The sequence below is a fragment of the Vicugna pacos genome, chromosome 33 (genome assembly GCF_048564905.1).
Source record: "Vicugna pacos chromosome 33, VicPac4, whole genome shotgun sequence".
NCBI classification, from domain to species: Eukaryota; Metazoa; Chordata; class Mammalia; order Artiodactyla; family Camelidae; genus Vicugna; species Vicugna pacos.
In genome coordinates, this window is record NC_133019.1 from 16,451,428 (window position 1) to 16,474,945 (window position 23,518).

General features: G+C 37.5%; 2 protein-coding genes and 1 long non-coding RNA gene across 3 annotated transcripts in view; 1 reads left to right on the forward strand and 2 right to left on the reverse strand.

Annotated features, from left to right (window-relative positions):
- Positions 1–659: 659 nt before the first annotated feature.
- Positions 660–7,080, reverse strand: PTS (6-pyruvoyltetrahydropterin synthase). The gene is made up of 6 exons (XM_031675515.2): positions 6,834–7,080; positions 5,400–5,479; positions 4,200–4,222; positions 3,763–3,819; positions 1,220–1,290; positions 660–1,026 (listed from the first exon to the last, which is right to left on the reverse strand). Exons 1-6 carry the CDS (start codon positions 6,953–6,955, stop codon positions 903–905), a joined length of 477 nt encoding a protein of 158 aa, XP_031531375.2. The 5' UTR covers positions 6,956–7,080; the 3' UTR covers positions 660–902.
- The window catches only part of LOC140691071 (uncharacterized), a 35,520-nt gene continuing 19,055 nt past the window's right edge, over positions 7,054–23,518 (forward strand). The window contains exon 1 of the long non-coding RNA XR_012066520.1: positions 7,054–7,132. This is a non-coding gene — a long non-coding RNA (uncharacterized lncRNA). The remainder of the gene's footprint in view (positions 7,133–23,518) is intronic.
- Positions 9,470–23,518, reverse strand: part of BCO2 (beta-carotene oxygenase 2) — a 33,150-nt gene continuing 19,101 nt past the window's right edge. The window contains exons 6-12 of the mRNA XM_072953780.1: positions 22,735–22,863; positions 21,644–21,804; positions 20,551–20,718; positions 12,181–12,318; positions 11,424–11,606; positions 10,839–10,949; positions 9,470–9,749 (exon numbers count right to left, since the gene is read on the reverse strand). Coding sequence (XP_072809881.1) covers positions 9,636–9,749; positions 10,839–10,949; positions 11,424–11,606; positions 12,181–12,318; positions 20,551–20,718; positions 21,644–21,804; positions 22,735–22,863 — 1,004 coding nt within the window. The 3' untranslated portion in view covers positions 9,470–9,635. The remainder of the gene's footprint in view (positions 9,750–10,838; positions 10,950–11,423; positions 11,607–12,180; positions 12,319–20,550; positions 20,719–21,643; positions 21,805–22,734; positions 22,864–23,518) is intronic.

Here is a 23,518-nt window from a genome sequence, read left to right on the forward strand (position 1 = left end):
TTTGTGGATTGGGGCATGAGGAAAAGATATCAGAGATGAATGCCAAACATATAGTTAACTTAGGCAGCTAAGTTTAATAATCAGAACAAAAGGGGATTAATTAGGAAAAACTTTATACAAGAGACACATTACAGAGTTACATAGTCTTTATGTGTTGATTATTTTAACACTGTTTAATACCTGTGATTATTCTTCAGTCTTCTGAGTTTAAATTGTTCAGGTAGCCATAAGGTCTGGAAACAAAGTTTACTGATATTCCACGACACGTTCAACGTGCTATTCCTCATGAGTGGTTCACAGTCCAATTAGCTGTGCAAATTTGTAATGAACAATGTGCACTAAAGCAGCATCTCCATCAATCCTTGTACCTCCATCTACAATGCGATGTCTGTCTAATTTTCACTGAATCTACTTGCACCTTTTGCATATCCTGGAAGAAGTGATCAAGGGAGCTCAATATACTAAGAAATATATATTGTCTATGTTTCCAGACTTCGTGGTCATTTGCACTTTATTTTGTACAAGATTCACCTACTGTTTAAGTCTTATTATATTTTTGCTATTTATATTATACTGAGAAAAAAATGAACACTAAAAAGAAGATAATGGACAAACAAAAGTAGATTTCTTTTGCTTTCAAATAATTCTACACCAAAACATTTTGCTGAAGTGATTTTAATCTATAGATTAAAAAACTCTTTAAATGATACTCAGAATACATCACAAATTTGGTTTTAAAATGGATTTGAATTTAAAACAGATCTTACTCACAATGATTTCAATAAATCAAGTCCCCCAGAATCCAATGTGGAGGCAAAACAATTATCCAAGGGGATGAGGGGGATAAAGATCTTCAAATGTGGAAAGAAATTAAATTTTTCTGTAGTAGTAACCTCTAGGAGCTATTCTCCTTTATAGACTACAATATTATTGTCCGTTTCATATACTTTGACTTTGTAAAGAACTCCCACAGGAAGAAATTTCTGGAGGTTTTCCCAGATATATACAGCTACATTTTCTGTCGTGCTGTAGAAGAGAAGGAAAGAAGGTCAAAAGGCAAATAAACAAAACTTCATGTTTAATATTTACAGAGAAAAGAAACTCGAGTTTTAAAAGATATCATCAGACGCGAACTCAAGAAATTACACAATAATCAGATCAAACGTTAAAACCAATTCTTCTTTCTTTCTATTTATATATGGTAGAAACAGTCACTCACCTTACAACATCTGCAAAGTATGGCACATCCAGATCCAGATTCTTATGGTCAAGGGGCTTCATAATTGCCTCCTACAAAGGAGGAATATCACTGATTCATTTCGTGACTCATATTCCAAAGGGTTCTGCCTTTGTCTCTAAACTTTACCTTATCATTTAGCCACTAAATACTTGGAAGCGCTCTGTGTCTTACAAAGCAATCTCAGAAAGTTTAAAGCTGTGAAACAAAACAAAAAGCAAAACAAAAGTAAGGCCTAGCTCTCATAATGACTAGAGAGCCTCATTACTAAATGCAAAGTGGTAAGAAACCAAAAAAATAGAGAATTCACTGGAGCTTTCTCATAACAAGCCGTGGTGATTCAGAATTCAGTCTAACACTTCTTGAACTCTGTTCAAAATGTTACCAGAAAAACTTCTTCCTAACAGTCTCAGCACAATGCCACAATGTCATTAGGACAAACATCCAGTGAGTGCTACATCTTATAAAGCACTCACTGCTTTATTATAAAGATTAAGACTGAAATTATGTAAGTAGTTCCAAATTTCTGTAAGGAGTAATCTAAGAATGATCTTGGGCTCTTTCAAGAAAAAATATAAACATGCAAAGAGTACTGTGTCCTAATACTTACATACACTAAACAATGTTTTCCTTTGTCAAAGACAAGAACTGTAATTGCCTTGTTCTGCGTATGCATTTACTTTCAGCTATTGCAAAAAAATCTAAGCAATCTGAAGAGTACAATAAACTAGTGAGTTTACAAAAAAGAAAGACTCACAGACATAGAGAACAAACTGCTAACCAGTGGGGAGGGACGGGGAGAGGGCAATACAGGGGTAGGGGGCTAAACAATACAAACAATTATGTATAAAATAAGCTACAAAGATATACTGTATGACACGGGGAATACAGCCAATCTTTTATAATAACTATAAATGGAGTACAAACTTTAAAAACTGTGACTTACTATATCATATACCTGTAACCTATATAATATTGTACATCAACTAAACCTACATTAAAAAAAATCTAAGCATTTGTGAAACAATCTAATTTTCCATGTGGTATGGTTTCAAGAAGCGTACATTAATAATAGCAATCATTTTTGAGCAAAATTAGAAACATACAAAAAGAGTAAGTCCTAAACCCAAACAACTTTTAAAATAGATCAAATGAAAATATACATCAAATATTTTAAAACAGAAAAAGAGTACGTCCTAAACCAAACAACTCTCAAAATAAATCAAATGATATCCATATGGGTACCCGGAAAATAAATCTTGGTTTTATCTTCAATTCCAGTTCAAATCCCAAGTTTTCCATTGCAGTCTCTTCTGCAGGGCTCTCATTCGACTCTGCATGCCATGAGCCTCTTTTACTGAGCGGAGTGTGTAGTGCCCTTCAGGTGTGCAAAGGGGGGAAAGTGCAGAGAGCTCCTCCTGCAGTATTTCACTGTATGCCTTCTTAGGACATCTCTTATTTCTCACACTGTTCTTGTATTATACAACACTCTGTGTATACACAGTTTGTGTCCCTAGTAAATACAAGAACTCTGTCTTCATAGCTTTCCTAACGTACTCTGAGCACAGCACTGTTTGTTCATTCACTCATTCTGTTATTCATTTATTCAACAAACACTTACTGAGCACTTACTGGTCTTTACCTCCTAGAAAAGGTCACGTGCGCACTACGTGGCTAAGAGCTATGTCTCATTCATCGCTGTATTCCTAATAGTTCAAAGACGGGTGCAAAGTAGGCAAACTTGTTGAATATTCGGATGATAAGTAACATGAAAGAAGCGATGATTATTAATAACAGCATCTTTGTGAAACAAATGTCAAATTTTAGAACAAAAGGAAGGAGCAAAGCTGAAGCGAAATAAACAGGCGAAATAATGGCACCATGAAAACTAAATCATATGGAAGGAAACCTAACCCCAGCTTTGTCAAGGACTAACCACATGACCTAGGGCAAGTCGGCTGGCTAACTGTTCAGCATCTCTCAGTCTTAATCTACGGAATGTAGAAGCTGGCTTAGATAGCCTCTGAGCTCTCTTTCAACACAAGAATTCTGAATGGCCCAATCAGTCAGTCCTTTACTGAGCACTTTCTTCTGTGTTATCCCTACGATGAACTGCCCCAGTGAGTTTATATTAAAGCTAGAGTGAGTAAAACAGGGTAGTATTAAAGTCTGCGATCAAAGGCGTCAGGAAAACTCACAGAAGGAATAGAGAGCTTCGAGGAGAAAGCTGTGTCTTGAAAGAAGGGCAGAATTTGTTAAATGGAGGAAACCAGGATATGCCAACAAAGAAGACAAGATGAGAATTCTTCCTTTATTCCCATCATTGAAATACAACCGTGAGTCATTTCCACTAAGTCATCCAAACACCTTTAGGAGAACACTGAGCGTTCTTCCAACTACCACCACACTCCCACACCCAATTCCACTTGCGGGGGCACAGGACCTCTGGTCAGGGAAGCAAAAAGGGGGCAATTAAATATTACATTTAGAAGACAGCACATAATAAGCATTCAACATGCCATTACCTCCATATGCTCTTTGAGGTCAGTCAAATTCATAACCATTCCTGTAACAGGATCAATCTAAAGAATAAACAAAGGTGAGCATTACTATAATATGCTCTTCATACTTAAACCTCTGGTAAATTATTGAAGGCTGCACAATGTGCAGAAATCGTGCCCACATTTGCCTTCATTCCCCGAGACACTCCATCTCAGCATGGAAACACCAAGGACTCTCGGCATCCTTGCCACTGTCCTGCTTTTCTGCCTGTCCACATACAGCACATTAAAGATGACACTTTGGGAGAGAAAAGGCTGAAATGGCAGCAGCTCACCATACACAATGACCAACAATGAAGCCAAACTGATTAGAACAGAATTTTTCAACACAGAATCCATCACGTTGGCTGAAAGAGGGCCCAGCAATCTGCACAAACCACATGGACATTCTCAGCACGTACCTCTCCATGGACTGTCACCACAACTATGGGGAAGAAAACAAAATACCAAAAAACCAACATGACTTTCAACAGATAACATCCAAACACAAGTTAGCAACATAAATTAAGTATTAGATCTCTGCCCCACAAAGCTGTATTTTCCCCCAGAACATCTGTTCTTTTAGCTAAGAATTTTTTTATCAACTAAAGCAAGACTCGACCAAGGCAGAGGAACTTAAGAGGAGCTTAGCCAAGGCCAAAAAGGGTATAAGTTCTGCTTAATGATGCTGATGCACTTGGTCACTGCCTGTAACAGTAAAATATGCACAGGAAGAAATCCAGCTACACAGTGAGCTGGTCCAATGCTGGGCAGTGCCTTTTTGAGCAAGCAAAACTACTCCTGGGTCTAAAATTCTTACCCCTTTTACTCATGTGAACGTAAGCACAGTTTAGAGTCATGCTTTGCAGAAGAACAACTACTTGTATGAAGCTTTTGAAAATGCCTGATGATCAGAGTGCCTTACAAATTAATGACTTTTATATATGTGTATTTTTAGCTCCATACAAACACCATTAGGTACTAACATAAGAGAGCAAACTGAGAGAGGTATCATAGGTCAAGTAAGAGGCAGTAACTAAACCAGAACTCTCAGTCTTCTGACATCTTTTCTGGTCTTTTTACTCCAACATCCCATATGCTGTGATGCCCCATGGCTTACATATCTGTTTTCCGAGATATTATCTCTATCTCGAATGATCAAGTCTCTTGCATAATTTAATTACTGTCTTGGAACACCACTGGCAAAGTTTTAGACCCCACTTATTTTCCTGCCATACAGCATATTCTGAGTCAATATTCCCCTTTTGTCAGTCATTATTACTCAAAGATACAATCTAATGTTAACATTAGCCTCAGCAATACCTAATTAGAAGGAAACACGGTGCCAAAAGAATGTCACTATGTACTCCAAAGCTGTGGAAAAAGTTATTTAAACCATTCACTGTTTTGGACTATCTGTAACAGCAGGCAAATGCAAAGCAAAACTTGATACATCCAACCAAGGTAACAGATCTTTTCATTTTGAACTTCCATTTAATTTCTCATTCAAGGCTCAAAGAATTCATGTTCTGTCCCTAATGTTTCTTATTCACTAAGACTATATTTACTGAACACTTTCATCATCACTCAAAGAGCTAAAATTTCACAAGCTTTTCTCTCACCTTTATAATTGTGGCCATGACCATTTGGATTGTTGCATTTCCCAAACAGTTTCAAGTTTTCTTCCTTACTCAGAGATTTGCTGACCCCCCAAAAAAAAAAAGGAAAAGAAAGAAAAATCAACATGACACATGGTCACTTTCTCTGTTCCCTACACTTGCTTGCTCTAGCCTCTGAAAAACTTCACAATTTATTACTCTTTAGCTCAACAAATGGAGAGTCATAAATGAATTTGATTTCATCACTCAACTTTACGTCAGGAAACAGTGTATGTCCCCTAATTAAACTTCTATATCATACAAATTAGCATATTAACTCAACATCCCTGTTCCACAGCAAGACCCCAACAACTGACCCACTCAAGGCCCTTCCATTTTCAACACAACATTCACTGAGTACCTACACACATTCTAGGCACCGGCTGAATGAATCAAAGGCTCATGGTGATAAAAAGATGCCTGTCCTCAAGCGGCCTAAAAAATCTCATTCCTCCTGAAAAATAATTACAGGACCTAGTATGTCTCTTCTTTAAAATCTTGCTTTAATATCCCTCAACTACTGCCTACTGATAACTTCACCAATCCATTGAGAGGTATTCAAACTAGGTGAAACAGTAAAATTACAATACTGAGCTGCTGTTCCAAGCAGAGAACAATTTTCTTAATAGGTTTTTGCACGTATAGCTGCCCAACCAACTGTGCAACTTCAATGAGGCCTTTCCACCCTCACATATTTGAGCTTCCCATTAAATAACCCCTTTCTTTTTGAGACTCTCTTGATTATTTTCCTCACTTTTTCCTGCTCATCCACTTCTTACGTTTAGAGTGTTAAGTTTGGAAAGCGTTTACACAAAATTATCTCACTGTACCCTCCACAAAACTGGCCAGTCTGTACATTTCAGACGGAAGGCTCTGGCAGACCTTGATCCCTGCATCCCTGTTACCTGTTACCTAGTACAGGACCTGACAAACACCTGCCAGTGAATGAATGGATGAATCTTGCTCGGTGGGAATTAACTTCATTTTACAGACGGGGAAACATGTTCAGAGAGTGGAGCTTGCTAATGAGTGGCAAAACTCTCCTCAATACCAGCTCTTTAATGCGATCAAGCAGTCTGAGTACTCCGAGTTCAAATCCCAGCTGTGCTGCCTGCTCTCTGGAAAATGAACACCTGGGCTCATTTTCTCCTGGGTAGAAAGTGGACAAACCTCGCCTTGCTGAGACTGTATCAGTCACGGTGGCTAACGCTCCTGACATGTAACAGTATTTACGTGTACCGAGTGTTTACCATGTGCCTGGCACTGCGTAACCGGGGCGAGCTAAGGCTCCGCGGCCGAGCCCCCTCCTCGGCAGGCACCCCCGCCCCGGCCGCACCCGGGCCCCGCCCCGCGGCTCGAAGGTCCCGCCCCCACCACTGTCACGTGGGCACAACCCACCTGTGGAGCCGATGGCTCGCGCTGAAGGAGACCAGGCGGGACACCCGCGCCCGGCGGCGAGGCCCCGAGCCCGCCGCGCTCATTGCTTCGCAGGCCGCGAGCCCAGTCAGCGCCTCCTCCATCCGCCCGCGGCTCCTCCTCGGCTGCGCAGTGCGGGCAGCGCCGGCCGGAAGCGCTCCCCGCTTCACTCTATGGCCGAGCTCCCTCTGCCGGCCGGAGGCCGTAACAGGCGTCCCTTCTACCGCAGTCTCTTCGGAGAGCAAGATCTCAGAGAGCTGTGCATGCCTCAGAGCGGCCAGGTAAGGTGGGTGGGGTCTTTGTATGTCCGCTAAACCTGAGGCCATGTCACGCGGTTAGGGTGAGCCTGGTTGGGCCTGCTTTGGGTCCGAGAGGAACCTCGTTGAGCCGCCTCTCCCTCTCTCTTCTAGAAAACCCTGGGTTACAATAGAAACCTCCAGTAACTTCCCTGATTACTCCCGGGGCCCAGTCTACTTACAGCTTAAAGGGAGCAGAAATTTGAGGGCACGTGTAGGACCACGTGACTTTCACAGACGCTACCACCTTTGGACTGTCCACAATGAAATTCTCAAGCTGTTTTTAGCCACATGCATGCAAGGGCCCGTTTATCACTTTGTGTTGCCACAGGGTAAACACATGCACCCGTAAACACACACACACACACACACACACACACACACACACACACACACGTTTCCAGTGCACCGTGTCGCCTCCTGCAATATTCTCCTCCCCCCACCCCGGGCTGTAAAAAAAGAACTTCGAATAATTATAAACCAGAAATTTCTGAAATAGAGACTCTAAATCTAGTTCAGTCCTCTCACTTTAAAGAAAACACAGGCCCAGATAAGTGAATTTACCCAAGATCACTTACAATATAAACAATGTTTCCCAGGCATTGACTGCATCAGAGATGAATACTCTAGTGTTTACACAAATACTTCATTTGTTCCTAAAACAGTTTAAACAATCAAAATAAAGGGTAAAAAGTGGAAAGAAATTTCTGAGAAATTGATTTACTTCTTTGCTTCAATAAAATACGTAATTGCATTTGCAGAGTTCTTGTTCTATTTTGTTGAAGCTAATTCTGTATAAAGGTACTCACCAAATTCACTCTCGGTCATCCTGTTATGGATTGAATTGAGTCCCCCCAAAGTTAAATGGTTGAAGTCCCGACTCCCAGTACTTCAGAATATGGCTTTATTTGGAAATTGTGTCTTTGCAGATGTAATTAAGGTCACTAGGGTGCACCCTAATTCCTTTTCCCCTCACTTGTGCACTTTATACACCCTTTCCTTGAGTATCTGGACACTGTCCAGTGATGAGTTGGAGTTAGGGAGAGGAAGAGGCCCTGCCTAGGCTTTGAGTTCATTCAATTTCCAGAACTTTCTACACTGGATTACCAGCCATATTCACCTAGATTATAAAATATCTGTGTACCTCTCAGATGTCAACTGGAGTTTCCTTCACCCACCAGAAAAGATCTGAATCAAACTTTCATGTCTCATCTCAGGGAGGGAGGAGAGGGCGCAAGTGCAATGCCTTTTCGAAGCCTTCTGTGAAGTAACGGGAGATTTATGGTCTGTGGTTGTCTCAGCCTCTGAGCTCCCACATCCACTGTATTCATTCCATTTAGACATCTTCCTGCCATTCCGTATCTATTGCTGTTGTTCTGTGACTCACCAACCCAGCCACAAAACTCAGAGCTTTTACTTTATGGCCACAAGGTAAACCCCAGCATGTGGCATCTGTATGTATGGGACACTTCACTAAAGAGAACAGGGTCTGCGTCATTTATAAAACTCTGAAGGAAAACTGAGAAGTCATTGTGTTGCTCTACAACTGTGCAGTGAGCCTAATGCGTTCACATTGCCCCAAACTACACGTCTGGGGCGCCCCTCCAGCCACACTCAACAGGCACATAGAGATGCACAGTTTAACTGGCCCCGGGTGGGAGTTCAGCAGAAGAAAGGAGTGTAACTGAAGGAAAAGGGGACAAGGGATCTTATCATGTGGCTTAAGTGACAGATCTTGGCTGGTCTGGACTGTTGGTAAAAATGATGGGGATGTAGAGATGTGGAGATTAGAAGGTCTAGATGCCACCTGCTGCCCAACTAGATGAAGAACTATCAACTGCTCCTCAATCTCTGAAGAACTCTAAGGCTGGAGATTTGAAGAAATGCCTGATGTTAAACAACGCCCCTCCAGACAGCACCCTCCCAAGGCTAATCTGGGGTGGAAAGGGATGTGGTAGCGGGTGGTTCAACTGCAGTGGCACCTGCTGTGGAAGCAGAGGAACAGCCAGTTTAGAAGAAGCCTCCAAGCATGACATAGCTGGCTTCCTGTTCTCTGTGATACCTTAGGACCACTGCCAACAGGCAGGCTGTCATGGAATAAACAAAGGGTTTTTCAGACAATGTTCTACCACCTATGGTTGTGTGTATTTCTTCTCCCAAGTATGGGAACCTCTGTCACCACCTATCTGGTGGTGATAATGACCTAGTTCTAGTTTTTCTTTCATGTGTTCTTATTACCTAGAGGAAGATATATCCAGTAAATATATATTTAAAATTCTCTTCAAAGGTTGTATCAACACTTGCTTAATGTTTTCAAGGAAGATCTCTAAGAAAATATAAAGCCATAATGATTTCATGAATCCCGTTTTTAATAGAAATTTTAAAACTAGATGTCTAAGGTTGGGATGGTAAGGTGCACCTTTTGCTTTCGCTTTTGTACAGAGCACATTTATTTCAAACCTAGTTCCCAGACCTTGTGGTGGTTCCATCAGATGGTTACGAAGGAGCCATGGAACCCATAAGGCATTTGCACAGGCACCTCCGCTCGGCCCAGTTCTTCAAAGTTCTTGGCATCCAAGACTAAGAGGAAATTACTTTCATTCTAGAGAAGGAAAGACAATAGAAGATAATTTTTTTCCCATCAAAAATCTTTCTCCCCCACGGGGCTGTAAAACTCCTAAGGAAGAGACCATGTCTTATTGATCTTCATATCTATACCCAGCACCTAGCACAGTGCCATGCCTAGTCATTCACTGAACGTCTGCAGAATGATAAACTGGAATGAAAAGGAAATTATGGCTGAAGAAGTTCCTATCTAGAGTGAAGAAACTAAGTTGTTTATATCAATCACCTTCATAGTATCTCTTTGGGTTTAAGGATCCATGCCCCTTTTCAATCTCCTAAGAGACCTAAAAATTCTTTCTTTCAAAATAGAAATGCCTCTATTTTGTGTTAATCTGGATCTATTCAAAAAGAAGCAGTGAAAAGCAGACTGAGATTTGCCCTGGTCTAATTACAGGAGTGGCACATACATGGTATGAGGACTAAGTCCTCCTAAGTCCATGGCAGACATTACTAATTGATAACAGCACTTTTCTCCCCCACACCTTAAAAAGCCTCAGAATCCTACACCCCAGGCAGCCACTATTAATTGATCAGAGCTGGTACTCAAAGTGAACCTATTTGTTCTAGATGAGAAGTTAGATTGATCCACATTATTGACGCACTAGGTCAGGGTCTACCACATTCGATTTTTGGGTCACTCAGTTAAAATCAGCAGCACAGATGGTGAAATGAAATATTAGACCAGAATTCAGGAGATTGAGATTTAAATACTGGCTTTACCACTATGAGGTCTAATGCAAGTCTCTTTCAACTTCCTTAAGCTACAGATTTCACATGTGTAAAATGGTATCTCAGAAATCTATTTTGATGACTAAATAAGATAATTTGTGTGAAAGTAGTTTGTAAATAAATTCCTATGCAAATGTAAATTATTATTATGGTTCTACAAATACAACTTTAAAACAGTATTACAGTATGAATTATGATAAAAGGGTATATAAATAATAAGGAGAGGAAGAAAAGGGAAAAGGTGCCATATTGGAATCAAAATAAACTATCAACAGCATCACTACATATAACCCTCAAAGGCTCTTTTCTTTTTGACTAGTGACAGAAATATGTTTACCTGGTTGGGGGTGATCACCACAGAAAGAATAACCCCACCATCTTCTTCGCTCGTTCCTGGTACTGGAACAAAAACAGGTTCTGAGGGATAAAAGCCAACTTCTCTCCAAACCTGTAAGTCACCAAAAAAAAAAAAAAAGATTTGATAAAAGACTAGTTATGAGCTGGAAATTTTCTACAGCTTTTGTCACTCCCAGCGTGAATCTGACTGTCAGCCTAACAGTCCAGCAGTAGAAGAATCAGGCTTACTGACTTGAATACAGGAGAGGGAGCTCTTGCAGCTGCATCACCAAGCACAACTGGTGTAATTATAATTTCCCATCAACCTTAAATAGATGTGTCCCATGATTTCTCTCAAAGTACCATCAAGCATAGAATTATTCTTCTGGGCTTGTGGTTCATTTAGATTCCCTACAGGGAATAAACCCTAACCTACGTGACTCTGTGGTTCTTAAACTTAATAAAAGTAAGTGGCTGAGCTGCTTAAATATTAAAGAATCTCAATACCTACCTTAAACAAAACAAATTAATTCTACAGGCAGAGCAGGTTTTGTACAAGTTCAGAAAAGAAAGAGATTTTCATTACCTTCAGTGTCTTGTTCACCACATCAACCTTGATCAGAGAATCCCCCACCAAATGCCGAAAGCCACATCCATAGAAGAAATGATACTTTTTGCCACTAAACTGGCCATAGTTGATCTGGGGAAATTCAACACCTCCTTCCTCTTCTAGGTCCTCGGGATACAGATTTTCATAAGAGCACCAAATCTAAAAGAGGTCACAAAAGGATTTGCAGTGATCGCTTAATTCTTACTTTTTTCAGCATAGGTCAGTGAGGAGGCTAACACCCTGTAAGAGTTTGTGATAGGGCTTGAAACTGAGGTTCTATGTCACTTTTTATATTGTTCCTCTTTTCATCATGTGTATGAATGCATAAAAGATTATGGGGGTTTGTGACTAAGCTGTCAGATGGCATAGGAGGTGGAAGTGGAAGTGGACTTTTATTCTACTAAAGCTAAAACACTGATAGCTACACAATGATGTGTAAATGCAAATATCTAAAAGTTGGGGATGGTCAACACCAATCTCAAATACTTAGATATTCCACAACCATTAGAAAGTTGCATATACCTGTTTCAAAACACAAAAGGGTTAGATAAATACAATGCTCGCCCCCAGGCAGAATTCTGCAACTCTTTTGCAGGCCATGCTCCATGACCTTACCCTGCTCAGCTCAATGCTATGAAACTTACTGGGCACCAAACATTGTGGAGAACAGCCAATGAATAAAGTAACACCACTAAAGTTCAAAGTCTTAGTCTAATGTCCATTCATAGCATACCTTTCCATCAGCCTGTTTCACAGCACTGGCTGAAGAATAAGACAACGGACTGAGGTTCTCGCTCTCAGGGGCATTCAGACTGACATGTAAGGGCAAAACAAATCTTCGAGGGAAAGATCTAGCTACTGAATTATAGACCTGTTCACGAGAGAGAAATAAAGAAATAAAGAAAATTGTCATTAATAGGATAACAGCATGTCCCAATAAGTTAGATTCAGTCAACATTATTGGCATTTCTAAGTAACTGCATAAATGATCATTTTCATTTATTCATTTACTCAACAAATATCTGTTGAGTACTGATCATAGGCCAAGCACTGTTTTAGACACTGGGAATACAGCAGTGAACAAAGCAGTCTCTGGCCTCAGTGAACTTATGTTCCAGTGGAGAAAGAATGGTAATAGATAAGAACTAAAATATATGTTACTTAAGTAGTGTCAAAGGAACAAATGATTACATAGCCCAAAGTCTGACAGTGATAAGTGCCATCAAGAACATACTGCAGGGTAAGTGACTAGAAATTAAGACTGTTATCAAAACAAACTAACAAAAAAAAAAACCCAGAAAACAACAAGTGTTAGAATGTGAAGAAACTGGAACCCTTGTGCATTGGTGGTGGAAATGTAAAATTGCACATCTGCTGTTGAAACAGTTTGGCAGTTCCTCAAACAGTTAGATATTGAATTAACATACAACCCAGTAATTCCATTTCTAGGTATATACCAAAAAAGAATCAAAAACAAAGAGTCAAATATATATTTGTACACCAATGTTCATAACAGCATTATTCATAATAGCCAAAAGGTGAAAACAACCCAAATGTCCACCAACAGATTAATAAACAAAATGTAGTGTATATATATGTATATACATACGTATACAAGGAATATTATTCAATCTTTAAAAGGAATGAGACTCTGATACACATTACAACATGGATGACTTATGAAAAGATTATGATAAATATAATAAGCCAGACACAAAAGAACAAATCTTGTATGATTCCACTTACATGAGGTACCTAGAATAGGCAAAATCATAGAAAAAGCAGAATAAAGTCTACCAAGGGCTGGGGAGGCGGGGAATAGGAAGTCGATATTTAATGGGTATAGAGTTTCTGTTAGGGATGATGAAAAAGTTCTGGAAATGAATAGTGATAAAGGTTGCAAAACATTGTTCATGTATTTAATGTCACTGACTTATACACATAAAGATGATTAAAATGGTAAAATATACATAATGTAAATTTCAACAAAATGCCCCAATTAAAAGTCAAGAAGTCAGCATAATAGATTTTTAAAATATATGTTCCTTACATGGTACACATTAAGTAAAAGGATGGGAAAGTTCCAGCATGCAAATATTAAGCAAAAAAGTAAACTTTATGGCAAAAAGCATTACTCAGAGATAAATATTCAAAAAACCAGGAAGAGAAAACAATTCTAAATTTGTATGCACACAGAGCACTAAAATGTATAAATTTAAATTAGCATAACTATAAGAAGAAACAGAAAAATGTGTATTCTAAGCGAAAGACTTTAATATACCTTTCATGTTATATGATAACTAATATAATAGAGATCAATAAGAACAAAGAAGATTTGAATAATATTATTAACAAATGTAACCTAATTGACATATAAAACACTACATCCAAAATTCAAAATTCGTTATTTTAAACGCACATGAAATATTTTTTAAATAATCTTATGCTAGGCCATAAAGCAAATCTCAATAAATCTCATAAATTTTCAAATCATACAGTAAAATTAAGCTAAAGATCAATGGCAGAAAAATAACTAGAAAAATCTCCATTTGTTTGAAAATTTTTTTAAAAATTCAAAGAACAAATCTGAATGAAAGTTAGAAAATACTTTGAAAAGTAATAAAAGTAATAAAAATAAAATATTTCAAAACTTGGGGAATGCTCTGCTAAAAAGAAATGTATCATCCCAAAGGTATATGTTGAGGAGGGAAAGGATAAAAAAATAACAAACTAAGTTTCTATATCCTTAGTCAGAAAAGGAACACATTAAGCACAAAGAAAATAGAAAAAGGAAATAAAAATAATAGCAAAAATTGATGACACTGAAAACAAACACATTAAAGATCAACTAACTCAAAAAGATGATCTTTTGAAAAGACTCATTAAATCGATAAGATCCTGGCAAGACTAAACAAACAAAAAAGACAGTCAGCAAAAACAACCATATGAGAGATAAAAACAGGGGCTATTAATTAACCCTACATACATTTTTTTAAACACAGAATATCATGAATAATGTTAGGTCAACAAATTTGAAATTTTAGATAACATGAATAAATTTCTTAGAAAAACACTAACAAATCTGATACAATAAGAAATAAGAGAATCAGAATAACACTATACTATTAAAGAAACATACTTCGTAATTTAAGATCTACCTATAAAGAAATTTACAGGCCCATATGGCTTTACTGTTAAATTTAAGAAATAAGAAATAATGTCAATCTTACACATTCTCATGCAGAGAATAGAAAAGAAAACAATTTCCTACTCACTGTATGAGATCAGCAAAACCCTAATACCAAAATCTAACAAAAATATTATAAGAAAGAAAAATTACAGCTCAATCTTATTAATGAAATAGATGCCAAAAATCCTAAACAAATATTAATAAAGCAAATTTAGGAATATATTAAAATAAAAATACACTGCAGCCAATTGGAATTTGGTCCAGGAGTGGAAGGCTAGCTTAATATTAAAAAATCAATCAATGGCTGTTATAAATATTTTCTAATCAATCAATGTATTTCCAATAGTGCAGAAAAAAATTGATAAAATCCAGCATCCATCCATCAGAAAAATTATTAGTAAACAAGTAGGTGTACATCAGCCTCACAGCAGCATGAGATGCTCAGTTTGTCTCTCCCTTTCAATCTACACCAATAAAACAATCATAACTCAACAAAGGTTCTCTACCCAACACATTGGGATGCCAGAGAGTTCCACACATCTGTACACCTAGAGGTGGGTGCACTGGAACACACAGAAGAGGCAGAACTGAGGGAAAAGCAGAGACGGTGCCAGTAATCCCGACTCCTCACTCACAGCAGCTAAACCCAAAGCCCCAGAGAACCCATAACAGCAGAGGAGGCAGCCCACATGACTCTAGCCTCCAGACTGCAGCAGTAGCCACAGTCACAGGGAACCGAGCAGCAGCACCAGCAGGGCCGGGACCCTGGTCCCTCCAGCCACAGAGGCGGCCACACTCCAGCCCCCATCCACAGTGGTGGTGCCTGGGAACCCAACAATCCCAGACACTGCAGAGGCTCCTCAACCCTGGCTACCCCCACCACCTCCCTCTCCCAACAGCATCAATACCTGCAACATAAACAACCTCAAATGCGGCAGAGACACCTGTCATCCTGGTGCCCCAGGCAGCAGCATCAGTGACACCAGCAGCAGCAAGGCACCAGTGACCCTGGAGGCACAAGCAATGACAAGGACACCAGACAACAACGCTCACAGAGGCGGTACAGAATGGAAAACTGCTGATTCTCAAATACGACCAGAGGCAGCTCAAGTAAGAGAATCCAAAAACTTGTGCTATAGTGCCACCTACCTATTAACAAAAGGAAGGCCTCCTCCCATAAGTTAATCTGTTGAATTGCTAAAATCAAGTTAAAAAAGAAAAGAAAAGCTTTACCTGAGGAAGAAAGGTGTTTGCTATTTCAAATATGCTAGCTATTGCAACTCATCAAGCACCATAAAAAACCATGATAACACGGTATCACAAAAAGAAAATAACAAATCTCCAAAAATGAAACTTAAAGTCATAGAATATTACAATTTAACGGACAAGGAATTCAAAATAGCTGTTCTGAAGAAACTCAGTAAGCAATAAGAAAACTCAGAAAAGCAGTTCAATAAGCTCAGAAATAAAATTAATGTACAGAAGAAATGCTTTACCAAGGAGATTGAAACTATAAAAAAAAAAGAAGCAACCAGAAATTCTGGAGCTGAAGAATTCAATAAATAAGATACAGACTACATTAGGAAGCACTGGAAATAGAGCAGACCACACAGAAAAGAGAATTAGCAAGCCTGAAGACAGAAATCTATAAATAATACAGATAGAAAAAGAAAGGGAACTAAAATCTTTAAAAAATGGAAGAATTCTGCAAGAACTATCCAACTTCATTAGAAAAGGTAACATAAGGATAATGGGTTTCCCAGAAGGAGAAGAGTAAGAGAAAGGATCAAAGAATTTAAAGAAATAATAGCTGAGAACTTCCCAAACCTGGACAACTGGAGATACAAGTCCATGAAGTAAAGATAACACCTAAGCAAAAAGACCTTCTCCAGGATACACTGTATTAACACTCTTAAAAGTCAATGCCCACCCCCCCAAATTTTTTAAGGTAGCCAGGGAAAAAGGAGAGTAACCTACAACAGAACTAGGCTACCCAGCAGATTTCTCAGCAGAAACCCTACAGTCAAAAGAGAGTAGAATGACATACTAAAGATAGCAAAAGATAAAAACTGTCACCCAAGAATATTCTATCCAGCAAAGATATCCTTCAGATATGAAGGAGAAACAAAGGCATTTCCAAATAAACAAAAGCTGAGAGAGTTCAGCCACACTAAACCTGCCTTACAATAATTGTTGAAAGGAGCTCTTCTATCTGAAACAAAAAGGCAAAAGTACATAAAACTTTAAAGTCATAAACAGACAGAATCATAAAATTGCAACTCTATATCAGAATAGGTTGTTAAACACTTACTTACAGCATAAAGTTTAAGAAGAAAAAAGCAGTAAATTTAACTAGAACTACTTCAATTTGGTAATAAACTCACAACATGAAATGAGATAACTTGAGACAAAACATAAATGGTGAAGAGGAAAAGGACAGAACCCATTTAGGAAAATGAAGATGCCATCAGGAGAAAAAGAACCATTTTTATCCATCAAGTGTTTTATACAAATCTTATGGTAACCACAAACCATAGATCTAGAGCAGAGACATGAAACATAAAAAAAAGAGAGAGAGAGAGAGAAAACTGGGAAAAACATCATAGAAAACCACCGAACTAAAATAGCTGACATAATCACAAGGAAAAAGAAACAATGGAGATACAGAGCAACCAGAAAACAACAGATAAAATGGAAGTACTAAGTCTTCATTCATCAGTAATCACCCTAAAAGTAAATGGATTGAATTCACCAGCCAAAAGACACAGAGTAGCTGGCTGGATTTTTTTTCCCAAAGACCCAACTATATGCTGCCTCTAGGATGTCTCAGCTGTAAAGACAAACATAGGTTCAGAGTAAAGAGATGAAAGATGATTTTCAAAAAACAACAAATGGCGGCCAAAGAAAGTGGGTGTAGTCACACTCATGTCAGACAAAAATAGACTTCAAACCAAAAAAGGTAGTGAAAGACAAAGATAGACATTATATAATGACCAAGGGAGATAACTCACTAAGAAGCTATTAATATATATGCACCTAACATAGGAGCACCAAAATATATAGATCAGTTATTAACAGACCTAAAGAGAGAAGTTGACAGCAACACAATAATAGTAGGGAACTTAATAGTGACATCAAAACAGAAAGTCAGCCCGGAAACAGTGGCCTTAAATGAAACATTAGACCAGATGGATTTAACAAGTCTATATAGAACATTCCATCCAAATGGAGCAGAATACACTTTCTTCTCAAGTTAACATGGAACATTGTCAAGGATAGGCCACATATTAGGACATAAAACAGGTCTTACTACATTTAAGAAGACTGAATTCATATTAAGTATTTTCTCCAAACACAATAGTATGAAGCTAGAAATCAACTACAGGAAGAAAGCTGGAAAAAAAAATCACAAATATATGGTGACTAAACATGCTGCTACAACAATTGGGTCAAGGGAGAAACCAAGAGAGAAATCAAAAAGTACCTGAAGACAAATGAAAATGAAAACATGACATACCAAAGTCTGTCAGATGCAGCAAACACAGTACTAAGAAAATTTACAGCAATAGAGGGCTACCTCAAGAAATGAGAAAATTTTCAAATAAACAATATAAATTACACCTAAAGAAACTAGAAAAACAAGATTACACTGTATAGCACAGGGAAATATACACAAAATGTTATGATAAATCACAGAGAAAAAAAATGTGACAATGAGTGTGTGTATGTCCATGAATGACTGAAAAATTGTGCTGAACACTGGAAATTGACACAACATTGTAAAATGAATATAAATCAATAAAAAATGTTAAAAAAATAAAAAATAAAAACATAATACCTCAATTTAAAAAAAAAAAAGAAGGACAAATGAACTCCAAAGTCAGTAGAAGGAAGAAAGTAATAAAGACCAGAGTAGAAATAAATGAAATTGAGACTAAAAGAACAATAGAAAAGATCACTGAAACTAAGAGCTGGTTCTTTGAAAAGGTAAACAAAACTGACATATCTTTAGCTAGATTAAGAAAAAAAGAAGTTTCAAATAAGATCAGAAATGAAAGAGAAGAAATTACAATGTAATCTACAATTACAGAAATAAAAAGATTATGAGAACACTATAAATGCCAAAAAAAATTGGACAACCTAGAAAATGCATAAATTCTTAGAATCATACAACCTCCCATGACTGAATCATGAATAGAAAATCTGAACAGACCAATCATTAGTAAGGAGATGGAAACAGTAGTCAAAAACTTGCCAAAAAACAAAAACCCAGGACCACACAGCTTCACAAGTGAATTCTACCAACATTCAAGATTTAATACCTATTTTTCTCAAACTCTTCCAAAAAACTGAAGAGGAGGGACTATGTTCTAACTCATGTTTACAAGGCCAACACCACCCTGATACCAAAACCAGGCAAAGACAACACACAAAAAAAGAAAATTACAGGCCAATATCTCTGATGAACACAGATGCAAAAATTCTCGATAAAATATTAGAAACTGAATACAACAATACATTAAAAGGACTATACACAATAGTCAAATGGGATTTATTTCAAGGATGCAAGATTGGTTCAACAACCACAAATCAATCAATGTAATATATCACATTAATAAAATGAAGTATAAATATCATATGATCATCTCAATAAATGCAGAAAAAAATGACAAGATTCAACACCCATTTATGATCAAAAACTCCAAATAAAACAGGTACAGAAGAAATATACCTCAACATTATAAAGGCAATATATGACAAAATTACAGCTAACATCACACTCAATGGTGAAAAACTGAAAGTTATTCCTCTATGATCAGAAACAAGAAAAGGATGCCCACTCTCATCACTCTTATTAACAAAGTATTGGAAGTCCTAGCCACAGCAATTAGGCAAGATAAAGAAATAAAATACATTCAAGTTGGAAAGGAATAAGTAAAACTGTTACTACTTGCAGATGAATCCTAAAGACCCCATAGGAAAACACACATACACACACACACACACACACACACAAACACACAAAATCTGTTAGAAATAATAAATCCAGTAAAGTTGCAAGGTACAATATTAGTATACAAAACTCTGTTGCATGTCTATATACTAACAATGAACTAGCAGTAGGAGAAATTAAGAAAACAATCCCATTTACACTTGCAACTAAAAGAATAAAATTCCTAGAAATAAATTTAAGCAAGGCGGTGAAAGATTATACACTAAAAAGCTGTAAGACATTGCTGAAAGAAACTGAGGAAGACATAAAGAAATGGAAATATATTCTTTGGTTATGGATAGGAAGAATTAACATTGTTTAAATGTCCATACCACCTAAAGCTATATAGAGATTCAATGCAATCCTTATCAAAATTCCAATGATATATTTCACAGAAATAAAACCAAAAAATCCTAAAATTTGTATAGAACCATAAAAGACCCTGAATAGCCAAAACAATCCTGAGAAAAATGAACAAAGCTCCCTATTTCAAATCATATTACCAAGTTATAGTAATCAAAACAGTGTGGCGTTGGCAGAAAAACAGACACACAGATAAATGGAAAAGAACTGAGAGCCCAGAAATAAAGCTATACATATGTGGACAATTAATTTGTGACAAAGGAGCAAAGAACATATAATGGAAAAGGGCCAGTCTCTTTAATAAATGATGCTGGGAAAACTGTAGATATTCAAAATCTAAAAGAATCTATAAATTATTAGAATTTATAAGTGTAATTACAGCATTACTGAATATAAGATCATTAAATAAATGCCACAATTATAACTTCAATGCTTTAAAACACTTCTCCCTCCTAATTTGCCAAAGAGGTAAGAGAAACAGCTAATTCCGAACCCAAACCAGAACTTGACAAGATCAAAAGTATTCTGACAGCCCCTGACAAATAAGAGGTTTTTACCTGATCAAGCCCTTTCCCAGCTTTTCTAAGATTCTGTAGCTGGTAAACTTCTAGGTTTCTTCCATCATCTTGACAGCACAAATCAATTACAACACAGCCTTGGTCCTCAAAGGCATTGATTTGGTGAAAAGTAACAAAAGGTTTACTGTAGTACATCCCTGGAAGAAGCTGCAGGGGGAAACACAAACAATGAAAAAGAGACATTTTCTTTTATTTCCTTTAGGGTACAGATCCACAAAGCTCAAATTAAGAATATTTCTCCCCCTTTAAGTGACAGGCCTAGTAGATGTAAAAAGTAGAATTTGGAATGTAAAAGCCAATATGCTTTGATTTAGTCATCTCATCTTACACTAATCAATGAACTGGGACTATCTGATCAATCAACTGTCACAACCAACTTGAAAGTTCTCATGAAACATTGTTGTGAAGGCTCAGTGTTGTAAAGGATAAATAAATCCTGGACTCTTAACCACACGGTTCAATAGAAAATACTTCTATTACGAGCTTATGATAAATTAAGTGACTAATTCTTTGAAATGTGTACTCATTACTAAAATGGGAATTTTTTGGTAATGGAATTAGGGTCCAGTAAATTTAGGACACTTTTTCTTTAGAGACGTAACAAGTAGACAAATATAATAGTACTATTAATCAGGAGTACATAGAAAGATATTTAACCAATGTACTTTGAACTTTGGTAGGATTATCATATTTACATGTCAAGAAGTCAATGGAAACAACTAATAAAAATATCACTGCAAAAGTTACAGAAGACCTCTGCATGAAGAGCATTGTCTTTAGTAAATAGTATTATATGGGAAAAATACACGCTAAGATGCTAAGAGGGTTTTCTAGATGTCATTTTAATTGAATCAGATAATGTAAAGCATAAAACCATTACTTACAATTTTCTAATATGCAAAATCCACTGTATTAATTAATAAATAACCAGCTCTACCTATGGAAGAAGGTAATATCCTTGATTAAGAGTGTCATGCAACTAATGCCTGGCGAAGGTAGAAAAAATCAATCATGTGGAAATTTGCTTTCATGTACAATTATTTTCATGATAAATACACTCAAAATTCTCCACCTGACCAGTGTGCTTATCCACCACATGAAACCGTGTATTATACTGGGGTTCCCAGCTTATTCCATCTGAAAAGGCCTTTCCCCGGATTTTAGAAGTGATGATTTTCCACAGATTCATCTTTAGAGGCTGTTCAATGAAGATTATGTAGTTCTTTGTCATTCCTAAAAGATTCGGGCAAACAATAAAATGTTATTTAGCAAACTAGAGTTGTCTGAAGTGTGACAGTTATGGTGACCTGTCTGAATGCTTGGACGTATCAGTGCTGACCTAAACAAACACTGGTCAGAAATAATTCCTCATCATTTCCCAGCTTTGCTGTACATATTTTCTGTTCCTATATAAAAAAGGGAACTGCTTAGAATGGCTTGAGTTGAATGCCCTCAACTTGCTCTTTATCTTTTTTTTCTGTCTTTCTCTTCAAATTGTTCTGGTTTAGGAACAAAGTAAAGGCGTATTATATTAAAGTGTCATTTATGATCTGGACCTACACTGACGCTGACACATCATGATCACCCAAAGTCCACAGTTTCCTTTATGGAAACATACATGAATGCATTTCTTTCCTTTGTATTTAAATCTTCTATGATGTACGACATAATACAAAACAAACCAAACAGACTGATCTCTATGACGAGGGGTTATTCATTGTATCATCCTAGAGCAGAAGACTGCAGGGAGAGACTGTTCTCCAAAGAGAACTGAAGTGGAGTTGGTGCTGCGTGGCTAAATCTCAGCCTGTTTCTTCCCTACCCAATGTGCTGTGAAGCAGCCAGTGATTTCTTAAACTGACAACTGTTTCCTAGAGCAGTCAGTATTTTTAACATAAATTCAATTTAAAAATTAATTGGTGTTGTCAATTTTTTAGAAATTGCTTGTACTAAAATAACTGTATCTTTTCAAGTAGTCAGTTGGCTAGGGTAAGAAGTACATGAGTAAACAGAATAAACTTAACTGGTGTTAAAATGCAACCCTAGTCTTTCATCACCATACTCTGATAAACTGTATTAACATAGTACTTGCCAAAACTAGTCCCTCTGCTACAGTGACATTAATGCAGGCCCCATCACAATGTGCCTTATTCTGGGGCTCACCAAAGCTGTGGTAGTAAGAAGGTTTCATCCTCTCTGTAGAAACAATAGAACATATCACGTGGGCTCCATGCATTGTCTCCCCAAGCTCCTCTTTCTCTGGAGGAACCCGAATAACATTATAGCAAGAACCTGGAAAATAGAAAGTCCTGTCTTAACTGTTTTATATACATTTTAAGAATAAAAGATAACCCTTGCACTTACGAATCAGGCAAAAGTAGATAAGAGAGTTATGCAATGTGCATGACACCCATATTTCATAAAGACCTGAATATATAAAATATATTAACTTTATAAACGGCATTAGCTAAAGTTCTGAAACATCATGCACAAAGTAATCAATCAACTCCTTATTGTATTTTAGTGTTCACAAATGGTTCCTCTTTATCTCTCTGAAGATGAACTCATTCCATACTTCATAGGAAAACATACGGTAACAGCCAGGAATACCTCAAATTCTATTTGTTCCTCTCCCCACTCCCCAGTCCCAACAATTGGAATCTCCATTTGTACCTATGTCTAACTCCTTTTCTTCGGTCTTCTGGTCACTTTGGGTCCCATATCATCCTGTCTCATCAACATTCACTCACACAGTCAGTCACCGGACTATCACTACTTCCTCAAGAATCAACTCAGGCACCCACTCCTCAAGTAGCCTTTCCTGACTCTTCCCCACCAAAGGCATTTGGTGACCCTCCTCTATGCTCTGATGATATCTTGTACTGTCACGGCACTTATCTCATTGTACTGTAATTTTCCACTTGTTTATCTACTTCCCAGTAGACTG

Bases quoted from the DNA above. Each gene is read 5' to 3' on its own strand.
- PTS (XM_031675515.2), bottom strand. From the start codon at position 6,955: ATGGAGGAGGCGCTGACTGGGCTCGCGGCCTGCGAAGCAATGAGCGCG. The intron at 5,480-6,833 runs GTGGGTTGTGCC...TTGGGGGGTCAG, and splicing joins GCGAGCCATCGGCTCCACAG to CAAATCTCTGAGTAAGGAAG. The intron at 3,820-4,199 runs GTACGTGCTGAG...TTTATTCTTTAG, and splicing joins TGGTGACAGTCCATGGAGAG to ATTGATCCTGTTACAGGAAT.